Raw genomic sequence first — 20375 nt, 5'->3', positions numbered from 1 at the left:
GTATAACAATGGTGCCAAGTTACGAATGTAAAAGTTACGCACACTAAGGATTAACTTTCAAAATCGCTATCTAAATTCAAAATAAACCACTGAGTTGTAATGAATGGGCCTAGTGTACTGGGGTCCATGGTTAAGAAAAATATATACATACAATGATAACCCAGTTTACTGGGTTATCATTGTATGTATATATTTTTCTTAAACCACTGAGCTTGGCTAGAATTATAAATCTGCTTATAGAAAATAATTTAGTCTAACGGTTAAGTCAATAAAACAACTAAATATAAATGAAAACTTAGTGTTCGCTGCAAAAATATTGCCCAATGTGGTAGTAACCCGTTTCTCCCATTTTTCTTGAATATTAAGTGGTGTGGTACATAGGAGCAAAATCACACCTTGTCAAGTTGAACTGTAACTGCAGTAATGTGCTATATTTGTTATGTGCTTTAGTATTTACTTATTTCACAAATCTTAGTGATATTACCATATTGTTCCCTTTAGTGAAATTTAAAAACAATTGGAAATACGGATAATTTAATGGCTGATACTTGTCTGCAGAATTTAATGTTGATAATATTAAACCCACATCAGGAACCTGATTAATATTATTACAGCTTATCAAATTCTAATGGTAGATCACTTCAAACTCCAGTTTAACATGCACTCATAGCTGAAATGCTTTTGAGTTAGAATTCTAAAGAAACAATTTTATGAGTTTCATAGTGAAACTCAAAAAATTATTATTATTTATTATTATCATTAGCCATATAGTGCAAGGAAGCCTAAGGCTTTTGCTGCACCAGCCAAATGAGAGAGAGAGAAGTAGAAGGGAATCACCAAGGAAGAGAAGAATGATGATATTGAGCTCAGGACCCTGGGTATGCCAAGCCTATACTTACCAGATCCCCTAGGGTTTGTTTCTCTCTCTCTCTCTCTCTCTCTCTCTCTCTCTCTCTCTCTCTCTCTCTCGATCCCTTCTACCTCTAGAATAAGTTGAGTGTGTGTGTCATGGAGGTTTAATGGTGCATATGCTGCTGGGCCCATATATTATGATTTTGAAGAAAATATATGAGAGTGCTACCTCCTTTATCAGACTAGACAAAGACAGTAGGAAATTTAAAATCAAGAAAGGAGTTCGACAAGGAGACACAATATCTCCGAAGCTGTTTACCTTGAGGAAGCTTTCAGAAGATTAGACGGGTTGCAGAAAGGAGTCAATGTGAACGGAGAGTACCTAAACCATTTACGATTTGCAGATGACATTGTGGTCATAAGCCACGATCCCAAAGAATTAGAGGAAAATCTTAATCAGTTATGCACAGTTAGTAAGGATTTTAGACTAAAGATGAGTATGGCTAAAACAAAAGTAATGATGAACAAGTATGCCACGGAAAGGGAAATAATGATTGAAGGAGCAGTAATTGAAAAGGTGGAGTCATATACTTATCTGGGACAAGTTATTAGCTGTAATAATGACAAATGGCTGGAAGTCAAGAGAAGAATAAATTTTGATGGATGGCATTCAGGAAATATAGTCACATACTGAAGAGCAATATCCCAGTTTGTCTGAAACGTAAAATAATGAACCAATGTATACTTCCCACAATGACTTATGGAAGTGAAACTTGGGCACTCACCAAAAGAATGGAAGAGAAGCTGAGAACTACACAGCGAAGAATGGAACGAATTATATTGGGAATCAGACTGTTAGATAAGAAGAGAAACACATGGATTAGGTAGCAAACTCAAGTAAAGGACATTCTTATCAAAACTAAAGAATTAAAATGGTCTTGGGCAGGACACATAGCTCGAAGACATGATGACAGATGGACTAAGAAAATAACAGAATGGTACCCAAGAGGAGCTAGAAGAAAACCTGGAAGACAAAGGCGGAGACGGATAGATGAAATTCATGAGTTTTTTGGTAGTAAATGGATGGCCAGTGCTCAAAACAGAAGGAACTGGAAAGATGCTGGAGAGGCCTTCATCCTGCAGTGGATTGAAAATGGCTGATGATGCTGCTGGGGCTATAGTGCGTCTATTCGTAGTGAAATGCTAAAAAACAAAATTCAGTTGTAACGAGTTCGTTTTTATAACGAGATCTTTCAGAATTTATGATGCATTCAATTTTTTTCATAAAAGAGAAAAATTCATTGATATTTGCTTCATTACCAATAATATTTTTTAATGTCATAGGTTCCTCCATATTTGTCAGGGAAAACAGGATGGATATTCTCTCCTGTTGGCAGTCAATCAGGATATGTTTCACTGATAAATGTGCTGAGCAGCATGGACACTGAGGAGGAGCCTCACCTGTGAATAGATGGAGGCGAGTCAGATACGTATATCGTATTTGTGCCTGTGCAAGTCGCACTTCTCTTCGCACTGTTTTGATACTAGAGTGTTAAAAGGTTTGGGTCCTGTACTGGTAGAGTTCATTATTGGTTTGACTGGTAGAGTTTATTATTGGTTTGGGTGTGCCATAGCTCTTTCCAATGCACTAGACATGCTCTTTGTACGATGTGATCGTAGTCAGATGCAGGAACACGGATGGAGGTTAAATCAAAAGTTGATGGTTTTTTAGCAGTTTTGTCAGTGAGTTCATTCCCCTTTATTCACAAATGTGCTGGGATCCAGCAAAAGTCACTGATTGATGACGTTCTTCAATTTTCAATAGGAGACTTCTGATTTGATTTATCACAGGATGAACCTTGTAGGAGGGGTTTTGCATTGCTGTAATTGAGCTGAGGGAGTCTGTGTATACAGGTGGTGCCTCACAATTCGACAGTCAGATTTCACTGGCCAGCGAAAACGGTACATGATATTGCACGACAGAATTCTTTGCTGGACTACATAACTGTGTTTAACGTTACTAAATAGCACTAAATAGTGACGGCTGCTTCATACATTTTAACCAATGGTATTAAAGAGCGTGAGTAACATTTAACCAATGATAGATAAAGCGGGAATAGATCCCTCAATTCGTTCAGCTACGTTTGCCACCCTCAAAGATAGCTACAGGTCAATTCTTCCTCAGTTATGAGACAACATTATCTCGTTAATAATCGTAGTCTGACTTCAAGTTTGCTCTAGTTGTTTGTGCTAATTTATAATTCTGCATTTCTCATAAAGTAAAAAATTTTGTGCTTTGGCAGTTATTTATTTTTTGAGTGAAATTTGATAATGGGTCCAAAGAGAAGTGAACAGCAGAATAATTCAGGAAAGAAACACACTTGGTTGAGCATAGAAAAGAAGAAAGAAATTATAGAAAAAGTGCAGAAAGGTAGAACAATTACAGATGTAGCTCAAGAGTATGGCATCCCTAGGTCAACCATGGCAACTTTTTGGCAACAAAGAGACAAGATTATAGGTGCTAGGGTGTTCGTTGGAGCAATGAAAATTTCTGACAGAAACAGATCTTTAATCAACGAAGAAATGGAAAAGCTGCTTCTTACCTGGATTAGAGAAAGACAGATGAAAGGAGATCCAGTAACTCAGGCAATGATCTGTGAGAAGGCTAGGTTAATTTTTGAAGAATTGCAGAAGAAAATTCCAGGACGTATCTCAGATCAAACTGATGAATTCAAGGCAAGTTGTGGGTGGTTTCACAGATTTAAAGGTAGAACAGGTATCCATAGTGTTCTCAGACATGGGGAAGCAGCTAGTGCAGATAAAAAGGCTGCAGAAGAGTTTGTGAAAAAATTTGAAGATTTAATCATGAAGGAAGGCTACTTGCCGCAGCAAATTTTTAACGGGGATGAAACTGGGTTATTTTGGAAGCGCTTAAAGCCCCAAATCTTACATACATCACGCAAGAAGAAGTGATGCTCCCAGGACATAAGCCTACGAAAGATAGGCTTACCTTGTTATTGGCAGCAAATGCAAGCGGAGACTTTAAAGGAAAGCCACTTCTCGTTTACCACTCTAAAAATCCTCGCTGCTTTAGGAAGAAAATCATCAAGTCCAAACTACCAGTGATGTGGAGATTCAATGCAAAAGCCTGGGTAGTTCAGAAAGTCTTCAAAGATTGGATTTTTGAGGAGTTTTCCCCGAGCGTAAAAAAAATTCTCATTAACAACAATTTACCTTTGAAAGCACTGCTGATTCTTGAAAGTGCTAGTGCCCACCCCCAAGACTTGGCAAACATTCTTGAAATTGACTTTGATTTCATCAAAGTCCAGTTTTTGCCTCCAAACACAACATCACTGATCCAACCCATGGATCAAGAAGTAATTGCCTGTTTTAAAAAACTTTACACCAAGGCTTTGTTTTCACAGCTTTTTGACGTGACTCATTCTTCTGATAAGACACTGAAGGAGTTCTGGAAGACTGAGTTCAATATTCTTCACGCCATTTCCTTTATTAAAACTGCCTGGGAGGGAGTGACACAGAGGACCCTTTGTGCATCATGGAAGAAACTCGTTCCTTCCTTTTTTCGGGATGACAACAATGCAGTCCAAGCCACTGAAGAATCAGAAGCAACTGCAGCCATGCGAGAAATCATTTCGACGGGGGAGAACCTCGACATAGGAGAAGTTGATGAGGCTGATGTGGAAGAGCTTGTGGAGGATCACGATGACGAACCAATCGTGGAAGAACTCAAAACACTCAGCGAACAGGAAGCAAAAGAGAGAGAAAAGGAAATTTCACTTGAAGAAGAAGAAGAAGAAGACAGGGAAAAAGGGCCGATGCCAACAGCTGCCATTAAATAAATTTTATTCCATTGGGAGAAGGTGCAGTCTGCTTGTTTAAAATGACACCCCAACACTGCCGTTGTAACTAGAATGACAGACTTGTTTAACAACACTACTATGCATCACTTCAAGGCTATCTTGAAAAAGAGGGAGAGACAGTCCACTCTTGATCAAGCCAAGAGGAGAAGAGAAAGAGTAGAACAAGATAAATAAAACATCCTTCCAACATCTAAGGCTCAATGAAATGTATGCGCTCATTATGTGTTTTGTAATTTCGTTTGTTATATGGTAGAATATAGTAAAGTCAATAATACTGTGTATTTCTCTCCGACAACGAATTAATCAATTTTCCATAAACTTATATGGAAAATATTGACCCACAATTCAACAAATTCGCAATTCGACTCTAATTCGGTAACAGATTATAGTCGAATTGCGAGGCACCACTGTACTATGTATTTTAGAAATGGGATGTGATTCGAATGTTCTAAAGCTAATTTTAATGTATGGAGTTCTGCTGAGAAGCTGCTATACTCAGGGGGAAGGGCAGCCAAAATGATATTAGAAGGAAATACTGCTGCTGCTCCAACGGCTGAATGCAATTTGCAGCCATCAGTATATACTGGCAAAAGTCAGCATATTTCTGAATATGGCTTGCATGGAGTTGTTTCACATTGATTATCAGAAGGTGATTATTTCCCCATTTATGAAGATAAGTATCATAGGTTAATTGAGGAGGGGTGTCCAAGGTGGTTGAGAGTAATTCATTACTTGTTGTCTGTTGAAAATAGAAACATTCTAACTCTGTATTAATTCAATAAGGAATAAACCTGCTGGTCTTATTTCACTGGGTTTATTTCTATAGAGATTTTGCAGTTGTGGATTAAAGAGGTATGGCTCAATAGGATGCTGACAGCAACTTTGTATTTTGGCTGAATATTTAAGAAGTAGTAGTGTTTTCCTGCACAGACAAAGAGAGGACTCATGAGCTTCAATATATAAACTATGGGTTGGAGATGTCCTGAAAGCACCAAGGGCAATCCACAATGCACTTTGCTGTATAGGAACCAGCCAACATAGTGTACTCTTTCGGGCAGGATCATAGATTGGAGCACCATAATCCAAATGGGATCTAATCAATGCTCTATATAGGGTGTTTCAAAAATGATGGTCAATAATTTAACGGTGAACTGTACAGACTACAATATGCATAAAAGCCTAGTAAACATGGGTCCTTAAGTGAATCGTTTTCAAGATATTGCACATTTCTAGTTGGGATCCATCACTGACAAGGTGAACTGTACAGAGTTAGGATCCACCACTGACTTGTTTGTTTGTAAGTTATGCTCATTCTCTCTGTTTCCCCTGTCTCAATGCTCTGAGACATAGCAGGCATACTAGTACTTGTCAAAGGATAGTAAACGTGGAAAGAGGTTACAGCAACGACGAGTACGCGAATATGCACTTCATGTATGGTAAAGCCAATGGTAGTGCACTTGAGGCTGCACGTTTGTACCAAGAAGAATTTCCCTCCTGAAGGCAGCCCAACAGGTGCACATTCATCAGGGTACATCAATGCCTTAGAGAACATGGGAGCTTCGCATATGGAGTACAAGCAGGGAGGTCCAGAAGCATAACACCTGATGTTGAGGAAAGGGTGTTAGAAAGAAAATCCTGTAACATGTAACATCTATAAAATCCTGAGGTGTTGAAACCAAAAATTAAAAATGTATTATATTAAGTTAAATAAAACCACCCCTAGCAAAGGATTCATAGCTTTTTGCTAAACTAGTGCTCCCATAGTCAGTGGCGGATCTTAACAGAAAATGTGCATTAATTCAAAAATGGTTCATTTGGCCTGATGTTCACTGGGTCTGTTTTTGCTTATTTAAGTTTGTACTTTTCACCTTTAAATTATTGAGCATCATTTTTGAAAGACCCTGTATAAGAGCAGCAAAGATGTATGGTCTGCTCCCCAAGACAGAGCAGATAAAGCCTTTAGTATGTTCAGCTTTTTGAGGCAGGTAGTACACACAAAGAAATTTAACTTCCTGTCAAGGATTAATTCCAAGAATCTGATTTTCTTGGTCACTGGAATGGTAAAGTTTGACATCTGAAGTTCAGGATCTGTAAGTAATTTTTGTTGATTGAAAAAGTGGATTGCAACGGTTTCCTACTGTGACAGACGATAGCCATTGTGCACTGCCCACCTTTGGACTTTATTCAAGGATATCTGCAATTGCCATTCAATGGATCTCATTTTCTGAGAATGGCAAGAAATAGAGAGATCATCAGCTTAAAGGTAGGTCTGAACAGTATTTAGCATTAATAGAGGCATATAATGCAAGAATGCATCATATGCCTCTAGCTTATGCAGCATCAGCCATGTAGCATCAGCAAAAAAAAAAAAAAAAAGCTCCCATTTCATCTCTCCATTCGATCCAAATACCTGCCCAGCTCAGCCTTAAATTTATTTAGGCTATTGACTTCCACAGCAAAGGATAGAAGTCTGTTCCACCAACCAACTACCCGCTGGCTAAAGGCAAAAAATTTGCAAGTTCCTTCGTGATGGAATCAATTCTAAGGGGAAAAGGGTTGCACTCAGTACAGACCCTTGTGCTACTCCTCCTTCCTGTAAAAATGTTGCAGAAAGTGAGTTGTGATATCGAACGATTCTGGAGGAAGTTCTTAATGAATATAGGCAAGTTGCCTCATAGACTAAGAGCATGAAGGTCACTGAGAATGTCACAATGCCAGATAGTATCAAGTGTCTTCTCTATGTCTATGGAAACCATAACAAGATGTTAATTTTTTACAAAGGCATTACAAATTTCAGTGGCGTATCCAGGTAGCATCGTAAGGGGGGGGAGGCCATGGCAACCAGGTCCAGGTAACATCGTAAGATAAACAGAATCTGCGTTCTGTTTCTTTAATTTCAAAATTTTGGTTAAGGGGGCATATGCCCTCTCTGCCCACCCCTGAATATGCCCCTGACAAATTGCAGACTCAGCTTTCATGTTCTGGCAAAAACCATGCTGATTATTACTCAGTAGATGTTGCATTTATACGATCCAAACAAATCAATTATGGATTATTTTTTCAAGTAACTTAGTAACTTACTGAAGCAACTGGAGAGGGAAATTTGTCTCTAACTGTATGGACTGGTAGGATCTTTACCTAGGTTTTAAAAAGGCCAGAACTGTGGCATGGTGCTAAGAGGTGGGGGTAATGGTTTTCCAGAAAGATTCGGTAATAAAAGACAAGCAGTATTTGCAAATTTTTTTCTTCAAGATGTTGCAACATGATATAATATATTCAGTCTGGCCCATAGGTACTGTTGCATGTTGTTTTGATAGCATGTAGAAATTCAGAATATTGAAGAGGCTGATTATATGGAAAGAGTACAGAGGTTCGAAAGTTAATGGATCACTGTTCAATTGTGGGCTAAATTTTTCTGGAAATCCAGAGAGTAAGTTGGTGCTGCTGAAACTTGGGCAAAGGTTGTGCCCAAGGCATTTGCAATGTCCTCAGGAGCAGAGAGAGAGTTCTTGCCCATTCCACGAAAGAATTGGGGAAAGGATGGCTGGAAATTTTCTGGAAATCTGCCTAATTTTCTTCCATATTAACCTGGAGTTACTGATTTTGTTTAAGATAGAGGTGAACCGAATCCAGGAATTCTTCTTGGTCTGTCTTTGTGTGAGACATACTTTTTGCCTTAGCTTCTTATAGTTAATAAGATTAACTGTGGTTGGGGATCTATTAAATGAATTCCATGCTTTATTTTTTCGCTTCTTTGCTTTTGTGATTTCTTCATTCCACCAACAGTTATGGTGCCATTGGGAAGGGAAATTCGACAATGGAATTGAGCATTTAGCTGCAGATAATTGGTGTGACATGATATAATCTGTGGCTTCATCTATTGGCTGTGTTTGTATAATTTTCTCATTCACGCTGACAGCTGATTGAAATTTGACCCAGTTGGCTTGAGAAAATATCCATTTCCTGCAGGGTTGGGCTAATGGTGGTTGCGTACTGCACAGAACACAAATGATTGGAAAATAGTCACTTCCCATGGGATCATCCATAGCGGACCATTCCATGATTGGAAACAAAATTGGGGAGCATATTGATAGATCGATTGCAGAAGTTTGTCCAGTTGGCAATTGTATGTGAGTGGGTGCACCAGTAAGCTTTTCCCTATACAGAAAGGTTTCAATTAGTTGGCCATGTCTATCTAATTTAGTCGATCACATAAGGGGTGGTGGCCATTGAAATCCTCAAGAGACAGACAGGGGAAGGTAACTGCATTAGCAGGATTTCAAGATCTTGGCAAGAGAAGGTATAACTGTGTGCAAGCTTTATTGATATTAGTGTTAATGCAATCTGGGTTATTAAACGTACGGCAAAAACTTCAATTTCAGTTTGCAAAACAATTTGTTTGGTAGGGATCTTCGTAATGACCAAGGTGGTCCACCCCCACGGCTGGCATTGGAAGTATTAAAAATTTCTAAAATTTCTGTTTATACTCTGAGATGACCAAATGGTCAGAGGAGTTCACAAGGTACAGAATACGAGAAATACGATTTTGTCGATAGATAGAACAGTTCTTTATGTTGGTAGAAATTTGAGAAGTTAGATAGGTTTCCTGTAGACAGAAACCAACAGGAGAGTAGCAGTTAATTAAGACTTGAATATCATTAAGGTTGCTATGAAATCCTCTACAATTACATTGTAGAATATAAGGCATTACTGGTGTTTAGTAGAAAAATCTGTATCTGACTGTTTTTTTAATGTGTCTGGCTTATGGCGTTCAAGCTTTGGTTTGTCTTTTTTTTTGAAAAGAATGGCTGACCAGTGTCCACATTTTCTTCCACATATATTTCTAGAATCGGGTCTTCTTGTCTACACGAGTCAATTGTATCCATAGGTGTTTCTTGGATATTCTTTTTTAAATTTGAGCTTTGATTATTCAATGTAGAAGCAATCACTGGGGGAGGAGAAGGAGATGTAGCTGGTACTGTTAGTGCAGTACTGCTTGCCTGGTTCAACTGCTTTGGGATATTGGATTGTTGCTGAGAAAGAACAGTCTGAGCCCAGTCAGAGATTGAAGTGTTTGAAGGGACTGTAACATCAGTTTGGGTGGCCACTGAATGATATTTTTGTGCAATATGTACGTTTAATCATACTGGGAACAATTGATTTCCTTGCTTCTTGAAAACTTACTTTATATTCAATCTTATATTTCACAATTTTCCATCTGTCACATGTCCTTGAATAAGCAGGATGGTTGCCTTTACAGTTGGGGCAGGTTAATTTTTTTTTGCCAGGCAGTCACTTCGAGTGTGATCAGAGGACCCACAGTTGTGACGACAAACTTGGTTTCCTCTGCAAGCCATTTGAGAGTGGCCATACTAGGAATGTAGGGATGCGGCAAAGTAGATAGCCTGCTTTTATTGATGATGGTAGATTTGATGTGTTAAAGGTTAGAATAATATTCCTTGTAGGTGTGAGTGTATTGTCTCTTTTAACCATAATTCTTTTCACGGCAATGATATTTTGATCTTGAAACTCTTGAGTTATCCCCTCCTCCTTGACATTCATTAGATTCCAGCTGAATATAACACCCTTAGATGTATTTAGGGTTGAATGGGAAGAAACTTTTATTGGAATTCCAGCAGTTTCTCAGAATGTTTGCAGTTCGTTATTTCCACTAGTAGGTCCCGATTGCAGTTTCTTGACTGTCTTAGGAGATCCTGCCAGACTTCAGGGTGTTTCTGGATAAGGATCAGAGACAGCTTACTGAGAGGCTGATTTGAAAGAGAGTGCATTATGAGAAATGCAGGAAAATCTGTCACCGAGGAATTGGTTTTAAACCTCTTGGGTTGCAACGTATCATGTTCAATATCTAACTCTGGCCGAGAGCTTCTTGGCTCTAGAAGCGGAAACACATTGTGATCCATATTTGCTCCTTTTGGCCCTTGGCAGATTAACTGTTCTGCCAAAGTGTCCAGCCCTCCAAAGGGGGGAGGCAAAAGCAGAGCCTGGTGTGACCAAGCGTAAAGCAGTAAGTGTTAGTAATAGAAATATGAAAAATAAAGAAAGGTGGCTTTCCTTTCTTGCTCTGTACAAGTACTTTTGTAACAGGAGCTGTTATTATATAAATAAATTTCTTATGGATAGGAACTTAAAAGAATTATAAATCGCTTTTAGACAATCGCACTTTAAGCACAGAGAAAATGGTTGATAACATTCACTTGGCATCCAGGGTCAGAATAAGTTGAGTTATTCCATTTTGTATATATATCAACTGATATTAAACGTAACAGTTAAATGTTCACAAGCACAGAAACAGAACGCCATCTGATAACGTATAACTTAATGAACAATTTGTACAGTATTATGCAGCAAAGAATGCTTTAAATGAAAAACAACACTTTCTTCACCTATAAAAGAGAAAGCTTTTTTGTTTACTTTTTTTCATTTTTATCTCCCATAAGTATCTGACACCTGATACAAGTGGAGAAAACAATATTAGCAAAAAAAAAAAAAAAAAAAAAAAAATCAATTCTCAGATAAGATATATGTTTTAAAATATACTTTTAAAATTATTATTAAATAATTGGGAGATAACCATTTACAACAGCTATGGTTATCTCCCAAAGTTATTGTTATTATTGGTACTGTTATTGGTACTGCCTAAGACAGAAAACTAAAGTATATACTAAGAATGTGATAGATATTTTTGGCTGTAAACAATATAGATGTTAGAATATAATCTCTACAGTTTCACAAGAGCAGAGTTTCCTAATGGTTTTTTGAAGTCCATATTAATAAATAAAACAGCACATCTAACATAAATTAAAAATGAAAAACATTAAAAATAAATAACAAGAAGTTGACGTCAAACCTGAAAGAAAAGTAAATTTACTAGAAAATAAGATATGAATATCAGAAATCATAGCAAAACAATAAAGGCTGGCAAGTATACATCAATTTTTGTTCCTACTACATTTTTTTTATTTTGTTTTGTTTGTTTCTTTTTTTTTTTTTTTTTTTTTTTATCTTTCTTGTTCACCCTGCTTAAATAAGAAATTAAGAGTTCACTAAACAGATATTGATAATATTCAAAAAGGTGTGATATATCTGATGATGAGCATTCCAGAAAATATTTTCAAGCAGCTTCAATTAAATGCAGAAATGCTGACAGGAAACAAAAACCAGCAGTTTGTAAATATCTCATGCTTTTTATGCAATCCAATCATGAAACTTTTGAGATATAGACTGCAATTCAGTTAACTATGTTTCTAACAAAAAATAATGTATTACTCACTTTTAGGGAATCTGCCCATGATGGCTTTGGACATGGTCTTTCTGGGTCAGGTGCTGAAGCTTCCATGCGACTACGAAACAACAACAAAACACAATCCATTATTCTCATAATCAAATGTGGAGGCTTACCCAATTTACGTACAGTAGCAATATCTGAAGCTTGTAGAGTCTGAAAAGAAAAATATATATATATATCATGCATATTAAGATTATTCAAAAAAACAGAATACTGCTTTGCTTTTCACTTACAGAATTTTGATTAGACTCATTATGATGTCTCACATATTTCTCAGCACATTTTAATACAAGTTGGTTTTAGGCTCTGTTAACAGCTTTAATCCATGCATGAGTAGTTTTCCAAATGTTTGTGGTATGCATGCTCTATATGGTGAGTTTCTGATAGTAGTGGGCTCTTTGGAGCAAGTTTCTGATAGGGGTGGACTCTGCAGAGAAAGTTTTTCGCAGAATTTCAAACTTTGTGCATAAAGCCATAAAAGTTCAAATAAGGTCACCATACTTGAACACAGTATTCCAAATTCTAAAATGGGATTATGAACTCCCTATCTTTACAAGATAACGTTCGATAAATCACTGATAGGACACCATGGACCTTCCTGGCTGCTTGATTACACTGCTCAGAAAACTTCATATCTGATGGTATCATAACTCCTAGATCCCTTTCTTCCTCTAGTTTTTTTTTTTTTTTAAGTCAATCCCACCAAGTATATCATTAATTTAGGGTGCTATTCCCCAAGTGTAAGACCATGCATTTTGCTGCATTAAAACACAGCTTCCACTTTTCTAACCATTCTTGCAGCCTGTTTAATCTTCCTGAAGGAGCACTGCTTGGTACTAATCATTAACTACTCTACCAATCTATATATCATCTGCAAATTTGGACATCATGCCTTCTATCCATTCATAAATGTCATTTATGAAAATCAGAAACAACAGTGGTCCAAGAAGCAATGCTTGGAGTTCCCCACTTCTGATTTTACACCAATCTGAAGAATATCCATTAATCACAACCCTCTGCCTTCTGCCCTGCAGCCACCTGACAATCCAACTTAGAAATTTTCCAGTAATGTTACAGCTTACACAGTAATCTGTCATGAGGGACTAATTCAAATGCCTTGCTAAAATCCAAATAAACTATATTGTAACTGTTCCTACATCCAGTTCAAGAATAACTGTTTCAAAATAGTTAAAGTTAATTAATCATGATTTTCCCTTAACAAAATCATGTTGTGTGTTATTCAGATGTCATAAATATCCCTGCATTGCACTCTTAATCATTGCCTCTAAGCTTTTTTTACTACTGAGTAAGGCTAATCAGTGTGTAGTTACAGGCTTTGCTCTTAGAACTTGGGTGTTACGATATGGTCAGACATGAAATTCTCTGAGCATTGTAAACAGGTTGCAAGGAAAGCCCATGGTGTCCTATCGATGATCTATCGAACTTTTGCAAGTAGAGATAGGGACGTGATAATCCCATTATATAAGGTTTTTGTTAGACCACACTTGGAATACTGTGTTCAAGTATGGATACCGCACCTAAAGAAAGACATCGAGCTTCTTCAAAGGGTGCAAAGACGGGTAACTCGCCTGGTGAGATCGGCAAAAGGGCATCCTTATGAAGAAAGACTTCGAATATGTGAGAAGAGTTTGGAAACTAGACACCTTAGAGGAGATTTGATTGAGGTGTTTAAGGCTCTGAGAGGCATCAGTAAAATGAATGAGGACGAAAGTTTCAAGATTATAAATGATGCTAGAACTAGGGGACATAAATTCAAGTTACGGGGGGGGGGGGAAATGTTTAGATTGGCCTGTAAGAAGTTTTATTTTAGCCAGCGAGTTATAAATTACTGGAATAAGTTGCCTACATGGGTGGTAGAGGCTGACAGCTTGGGGAAATTCAAAGGTCATCTGGATGGTACCTTCGGGTCAGGGAAGTGCATAGGATGATAGATTTAATTTCCTTTTCTTTTATTAATTATTATTATTTATTTATTTATTATTATTAATTTTTTTATCATTGTTTTATTTGTTTTTTTTTTTTGGCTGGTGCAGCATAAGCCATAGGCTTTCTTGTACCATGTGGCCATTACTATTACTATTACTAATACTAACTGCCTTTATGTATTGATGATACATTGGCTAGGTTGACTAAGTTCCTACACCCAGTGCACAAGGTGTCCGATCTGGTTCACTTTTTTCTTCCTTGTGTTCACATACATGAAAAATTCCTTGTCACTATTCTTTTCTTTTAACCATTGCTTTCTCGTACGCTGTCTTGGTTTCTCTAACCTTATTTGCCATACTATTACAAATCAACTTGTAGCTGTTGTAGGTTTCACTACTTTTCATCACTTTGTAATTGTCCCATGCTATCTTTTTTGGCTTAGTTGTATCAGTCATCCATCCTTCTGAAATATTTTCTTAATGGTATGTATGCATTCGTGGCTTCTGTGATTTTTTCTTTAACGGTATGCCATAATTCAAGTGTTTTTACTCTCACTCTGCAATGCCCACCAATTAAAAAATGCCATATAGCACCTTAAACTGTCAAAGTTCCTCTTCTGAAACTGCGCCTTTGCATTTAATTATCGTAACATTTTTCCTGTATTTTAATCCCTGTTATTTCATCGGATTTGTGAGTAATAATGAGGTAAAGAATGTTCTAAACCCCTAGAATTTTCTCTAACATGCTGGTACAAATAACAATCATCAAGTTTACTTAAAAAATGTTTTATCCAAGGTGAGTTTCCTTCCTACTTATACCAATCAATCTGTGGCAGATTGAAGTCACCCATAATAAGACATCCATGCTTGCTTGCCCATTCCATCTACATGTAGAGACTCTCATCATATGCTTCAAAATTGTCTGGTCTGTAGATTACTCCTACTCTAGTTATACCTTTGCTTCCAACTAACTCACCACACATTCTATGCTGGCAGACATAAGTTCAGACTCAGCAAAAGCTCTTTTAGCACTCAGGGCGCTTTGGATAAGAAGCATGCCACTAGTACCACTTGTTCTATCTTCCCTATCCTTCCTAAATACATTTTATTCATACAGCCACTCCCTGACTTATGTAAGGGTTGCATTCTGCAGAACTCTTATGTAAATCGGAATTTCTCCCATGCTTGTGCAGCACTCACAACTGTGTTTGCTGAATTGACTGAATCAAAAAAGAAATGTTCGATGAACATATAAAAAGAATTATTTATTGTATTTATTCAATATTTTATCTCACGTGCAGGAAAAATTACAAAAGCGAGCAATTTAAAAAATTTCAAAAATATAAAATTACAAAAAAAGAGAGGAGACAGGCATAACATCAGTAAGCTTTTGAGCATTGTTGCCAGAACTGATGTCTTCAGCTGATAAGTACAGCGCTGCGGAGGTGGCTGTGGAGATTTAGAAGGGGGTCGGCTGCTCAACCTTATGAAAGAACATATTAATATGGATGACTGGACAGTGGCTTATTTTTATTTTTTTTTTATTGTAGATTTATTTGCAGCAAGAAAGCATATCATTCACCCCTCTGTTAACTTTTAAGAATTGTTCGCTGTCAGGATCCATCTTCTCAAACTTTGCCATTGCCGATATAATTTCATGAAATGCCATTGCCATCTCTCTGGTGATGAAGCGTCTTGGCTCCTCATTTGGTTCATCTTCAGCTTCGTCAGCATTTTCTTCTTTCAATATCACTGCCTGCAAGTCAATAAGTTCTTCATTAGATAATTTCTTCTCTTCCACATCCTTGGCATAAACCTCCAACTGAAGTAGCTCTGCAATCATTACAATCTTATCTGTAACCTCTTCATATGATTTGTTTTTTTCAAATCTTTTGAAGCCTTTTATGTGCTGTGGGCATATTTTCTTCCATGCACCATTTAAACAACTTTTAGTAATTTCCACCCGGGTCTTATTAATGTTGAACATGGTGTGGTAAATATTGTAAGATTTCCAAAAGTCTCTTAACGTAAAATTTTTCTCATCGTCTACCACAGACAATGATTGAGCAAATGTCATGCATAATAGTATGCCTTTAAACTGAAATAACACCCTGATCCATAGGTTGGATGAGTGAAGTCTGTGTTTTGCAGTAGAAATATGACTCTCACATTTGAATTGAAATGATCTAGATGCTTAGGATGTCCAGGAGCATTATCTAATAGAAGCAAAATCTTGAAAGGAATGTCATTGTCTTTACAATATTTTTCAATCTCGGGAATGAAGCAGCATTTAAACCAATCCTCAAAGAGAGATATTGTTATCCATGCTCTTAGTTTGATTGAAAATGCACGAGGATTTCCAGAATATGCAAGCAGTGGTTTTATCTGTAATCTCCCGCTCATTAGCCCCAAGCAAGAGTGTAGTCGTGTAGTCCTATCTTTTGAAGCCTTGAAACCTGGCATTGTCTTTTCCTCTTTGGTAATACAAGTTCAATCCGTTATTTTTTTCCAAAGCAGAGCAGTTTCGTCAACATTAAAAGTTTGCTGCGTTAAATGGTTGCCTTCGTCAATAATTTTTTCCAACACATCACAAAATTTCTCTCCAGCTGCAGAATTGGCACTGGCAACTTCACTGCATACTTTAACGTTGTGGAAACCAACGGCAATGCTTGAACCTATTAAACCTCCCATTGCTTGCCATGAACTTGGCTTGGGGTTAGCCGTACTTATCCTTAATATCTTCATAAGTACTTGTTGCTTTTGTTTGAATGGTCATTAGATTCAGGGGCACTCGCTTCTGAATCTGATTTTCCATCCATATTATTAATAGCTGTTCCATCTTCGATATAGCACCTGAACACTGTTTTGTGATCACAGTTAATCCTTTGACATGTTCTTTTATAAGCATACTGTCCTTTAAAAGAGTATTCACTGTTGAAGCAGTGAGACCAAATTCCTTTTCAATAGATGACAAACTTTGTCCTGCTTCGTACTTCTTAAACATTTTCATCTTCATTTCTAAATCAATTTTGTTTCATTTCCTGGCACTATCACTACTTGCACTTTCCATTGGTCACTTTCCCTTCATTACTGTAATACGTAAATAGGAACGAAGAGAAGTTTCTGAAAATTTGCTTTTTTTTTTGATTGAAGATTTCAGTGAAGGGGAAACACATTTCACCATAATAACGTAAAAAACCCACACAGTTGCAGTCATCAGTATTAGTGCAAATGCAATAAGAGCAAGTTTACTACCCGTTTATAATTAGACGTACTAATAGAAAAGATTAATAAACCAGAAAGTGCAAATTGTTTTTGTTTTATGGTCATGACCTCCAGAAATGTGGTTTAGAAAAATATCAGAAAGGCATTCAAAATTGATTCTTATAACAGGAACATATGATAATGATGAAAGGGTAGTGCAAGTTCCATTATAAATATGACCTTTTAGAGAGATAAATAGTTTAGTAATATAGCGAAATTTTCAACTTCCAAAAACTTGGAATGAATTTAAAAAAAAAAGAAAAAAAAAGTGTTATTGTGTTTGCATTATGATATTTTCACAATACCTCTATTTATCCCTACAGATACAAAATATGTTTCCATATTTTTTTCAGTTTGCACTGGCTGGAAAAAACTTACATAAAGTCGAATTTGCATAAGTTGGGGAGTTCATGTACTGTAGTGGAACTTGTCATCCCCAATTTCCTGAAGGCATCATGTTTCAGTTAGCCCTATTATGTCAACATTAGTTGTGACCAGGAGTTCAAATTCAGCCATTTTATTGAAAAAACTCTTGACATTACTATAGACACAATTAAGATTAAGCTTTCTTGTATAGTTTACTACCCTGTCACATCCCCTTGAAGTTATTTAGGCTTATTTCCTTAGCTTTATCTTCCCTCTCATTTGAAATGTTGCTACTGTTGCAGCAATAAACAAGACTTCTTCAAGTAGGTGTCAGCATTATTTTGCCAAATATCATCAGATAAACATGCAGTGGCATAGGAATGCCTTGGCATTGGGGCAGGTGCCAAGGGTACTGGTATCCTAGGGATGCCACTGATAGACCATATCAGTTCTGTGTCAAGCTGTTTCAACACCCGAGGCTAGATGACAAAATTGCACTCCTGTATGTCGCATCAGGATGAGAGCAGAGGGTGGGTTGAAAATTAATTTTTGCCACACGGCATGTTTTCAGAGGACAATTCAAGCCTGCATGCTTCCTTAAATCTGAGTACATACTGCATAGCAGCAGCATACATATCTGTGTTGTCCAGAATGCAACATTTAATTTACCAATCAGGCGACCACTTCATCGGTACCTGCTCAAATGCACAACAATTCGCCATTCAAGAACTGTACGTTCTGAGACACTGAATAAGTTTGAAGTTATAAATAACGTGTATATACTGTTTTTGTTCTATGTAAACAGATGATCATGAATATTGCGATTTTTAATTTAAGTGATACAGAAGCCTATGGTAGATTTATGCTGGTCTGTAATCAAGTCAAAAGGAAGGTTAGGTAGGCAAAGGCAGATTATGAGAAATCATTGGCAAAAGATGCAAAGAGTAACTAATGTAAACTCTAGAAGGAAGGGGATGAATCAGATTGGTCCACTTCATTTTGAAGGTTCACTTGTTGATGATCCTGCTTAGGTAGCTAACAAACTGAATCAGTATTTTGCATCTACATTTACAAATGAGGAGTTATTCTGGGAGGGGAATGCCAGAGGTGTATTAAACCCTGGCAATGAGCTAAATGATTTCTTAATAAATGAGGGCCAAATGGAGCAGAAATTGTTGAAGATAAACATAAGAAAGGCACTTGGGATGGATCGGATCTATCCAGTTATATTGAAGGAGACAGCAAAGGAAGTAAGCAAACCACTAGCCATAATTATGACAGGTTCCTTGAACTCAGGGGAGGTACCCATGGACTGGGGATGTGCAAATGTGACCCCAATTCACAAAGGAGGATAAAAGGGTGACACAAGTAATTAGACCTATTAGTTTAACTTCTGTTCCAGGGAAATCAATGGAGGCACTGGTTAAAGAAGCACTGCAGGATCATCTAGACAAGACTTCAGTTATAATTCAGAGACAGCATGGGTTTGTTAAGGGGAAGTCTCGTCTCACCAATTTGATTGGATGCAAAAAATTATTTTGATATCATATACTCGGATCTTAGGAAAGCTTTTGATACTGTTGCACAGGGAAGACAACTGTACAAATTGGAGCAGTGTGACATTAAGGGCAAGTTGCTAGAATGGATAAAGGGATGTTTGAGTGGGAGAAGATAGAGTGGTAATAAACAATGCTCTTTGTGGACTATTGTTATTAGTAGAGTCCCCCAGGGTTCAGTGTTGGTTCCATTGTTGTTTTCTGTATTTATTAATGATATTGATGAAGGTATAGCAGGCTTAATGTCTAAGTTTGCACACGATTCAGATATTCACTTCAGCAAAACAACAGATCACCCTTTGTGGGGTACAGGAAAACCACTCTCTCATAAAACTCTAACAGGGTGCTTACATTAGAAGATTTATCAGAGCCTATTGTTGAAATGTGGAATACTCTTGCCCACTGGCTATGGACACACAGAAAGTAGTTGACCAGCTTGACTTCTCAGTTTGTAGTAGTAGAGGTATGTGATACAAGAAAGCAAGCTTATGTAACATCAGCCAAAAAAAAAAAAAAAAAACCTATTTCACACATCCATTCCCTCTAAAAGTTTGTCGAATTCCTCCTTGAATTTATTTAAGCTATCAATTTCTATAACAACAGATGGAAATCTGTTCCAGCAATCCTACCTGGTGGCTAAGGCAAATTTCCACACATTTATTCTATAACTGTCTTTCTCAATTTGAATTTATACTCCGTCAGGCTCGTAATCTGAACAATATGAAGCTCTTAATCCCATCAGAATTAAGCCTGCTCAACCCATTCAAGGTCTTATATGCCTAAATCAGATCATCCCCCCCCCCCCCCCCGTAAGTGCCTATTCTCCAGAAGCTGCAATTTGCAGTACTTGAGCCTTTCTTTGTAAGAGAGACAACCCCTTCGTTCCCCTCACCAATCTTGTTGCCCTTTTCTGTGCTTGCTCCAACAGCTCTATGTCCTTCCTAAATTGCGGTCTCCAGACGTGTATGCAGTACTCAAGGTGTGGCCTGACCACTGTCTTATACAGGGGGGGGGTAACACCTCATCTCTGCTTGCTAAATTCTTGTATATCATTGACAAGATCCCATGACCTGCTCTGGCAGCCTGTCTGCGCTGTTCAGAAAACTTCATAATTGGCTGCACATTTACTCCCAGGTCTTTTTCATTTTCTACGATTTATAACTCGCTGGCTAAAATCAAACTTCCTGCAGTCCAATCTAAACAT

At 37.4% G+C, this 20375-nt stretch overlaps 1 protein-coding gene across 1 annotated transcript in view; it reads right to left on the bottom strand.

Moving 5' to 3' along the window:
* Nucleotides 1–20375, bottom strand: part of LOC150085960 (dynein axonemal heavy chain 8-like) — a 1559705-nt gene that overhangs the window by 442464 nt on the left and 1096866 nt on the right. The window contains exon 64 of the mRNA XM_090374756.1: nucleotides 12025–12192. Coding sequence (XP_090230882.1) covers nucleotides 12025–12192 — 168 coding nt within the window. The remainder of the gene's footprint in view (nucleotides 1–12024; nucleotides 12193–20375) is intronic.

The sequence above is a fragment of the Mastigoproctus giganteus genome, chromosome 5 (assembly GCF_048544385.1).
Source record: "Mastigoproctus giganteus isolate SK-2022 chromosome 5, ASM4854438v1, whole genome shotgun sequence".
NCBI classification, from domain to species: Eukaryota; Metazoa; Arthropoda; class Arachnida; order Uropygi; family Thelyphonidae; genus Mastigoproctus; species Mastigoproctus giganteus.
This window is presented reverse-complemented; position numbering and strand designations above follow the sequence as displayed.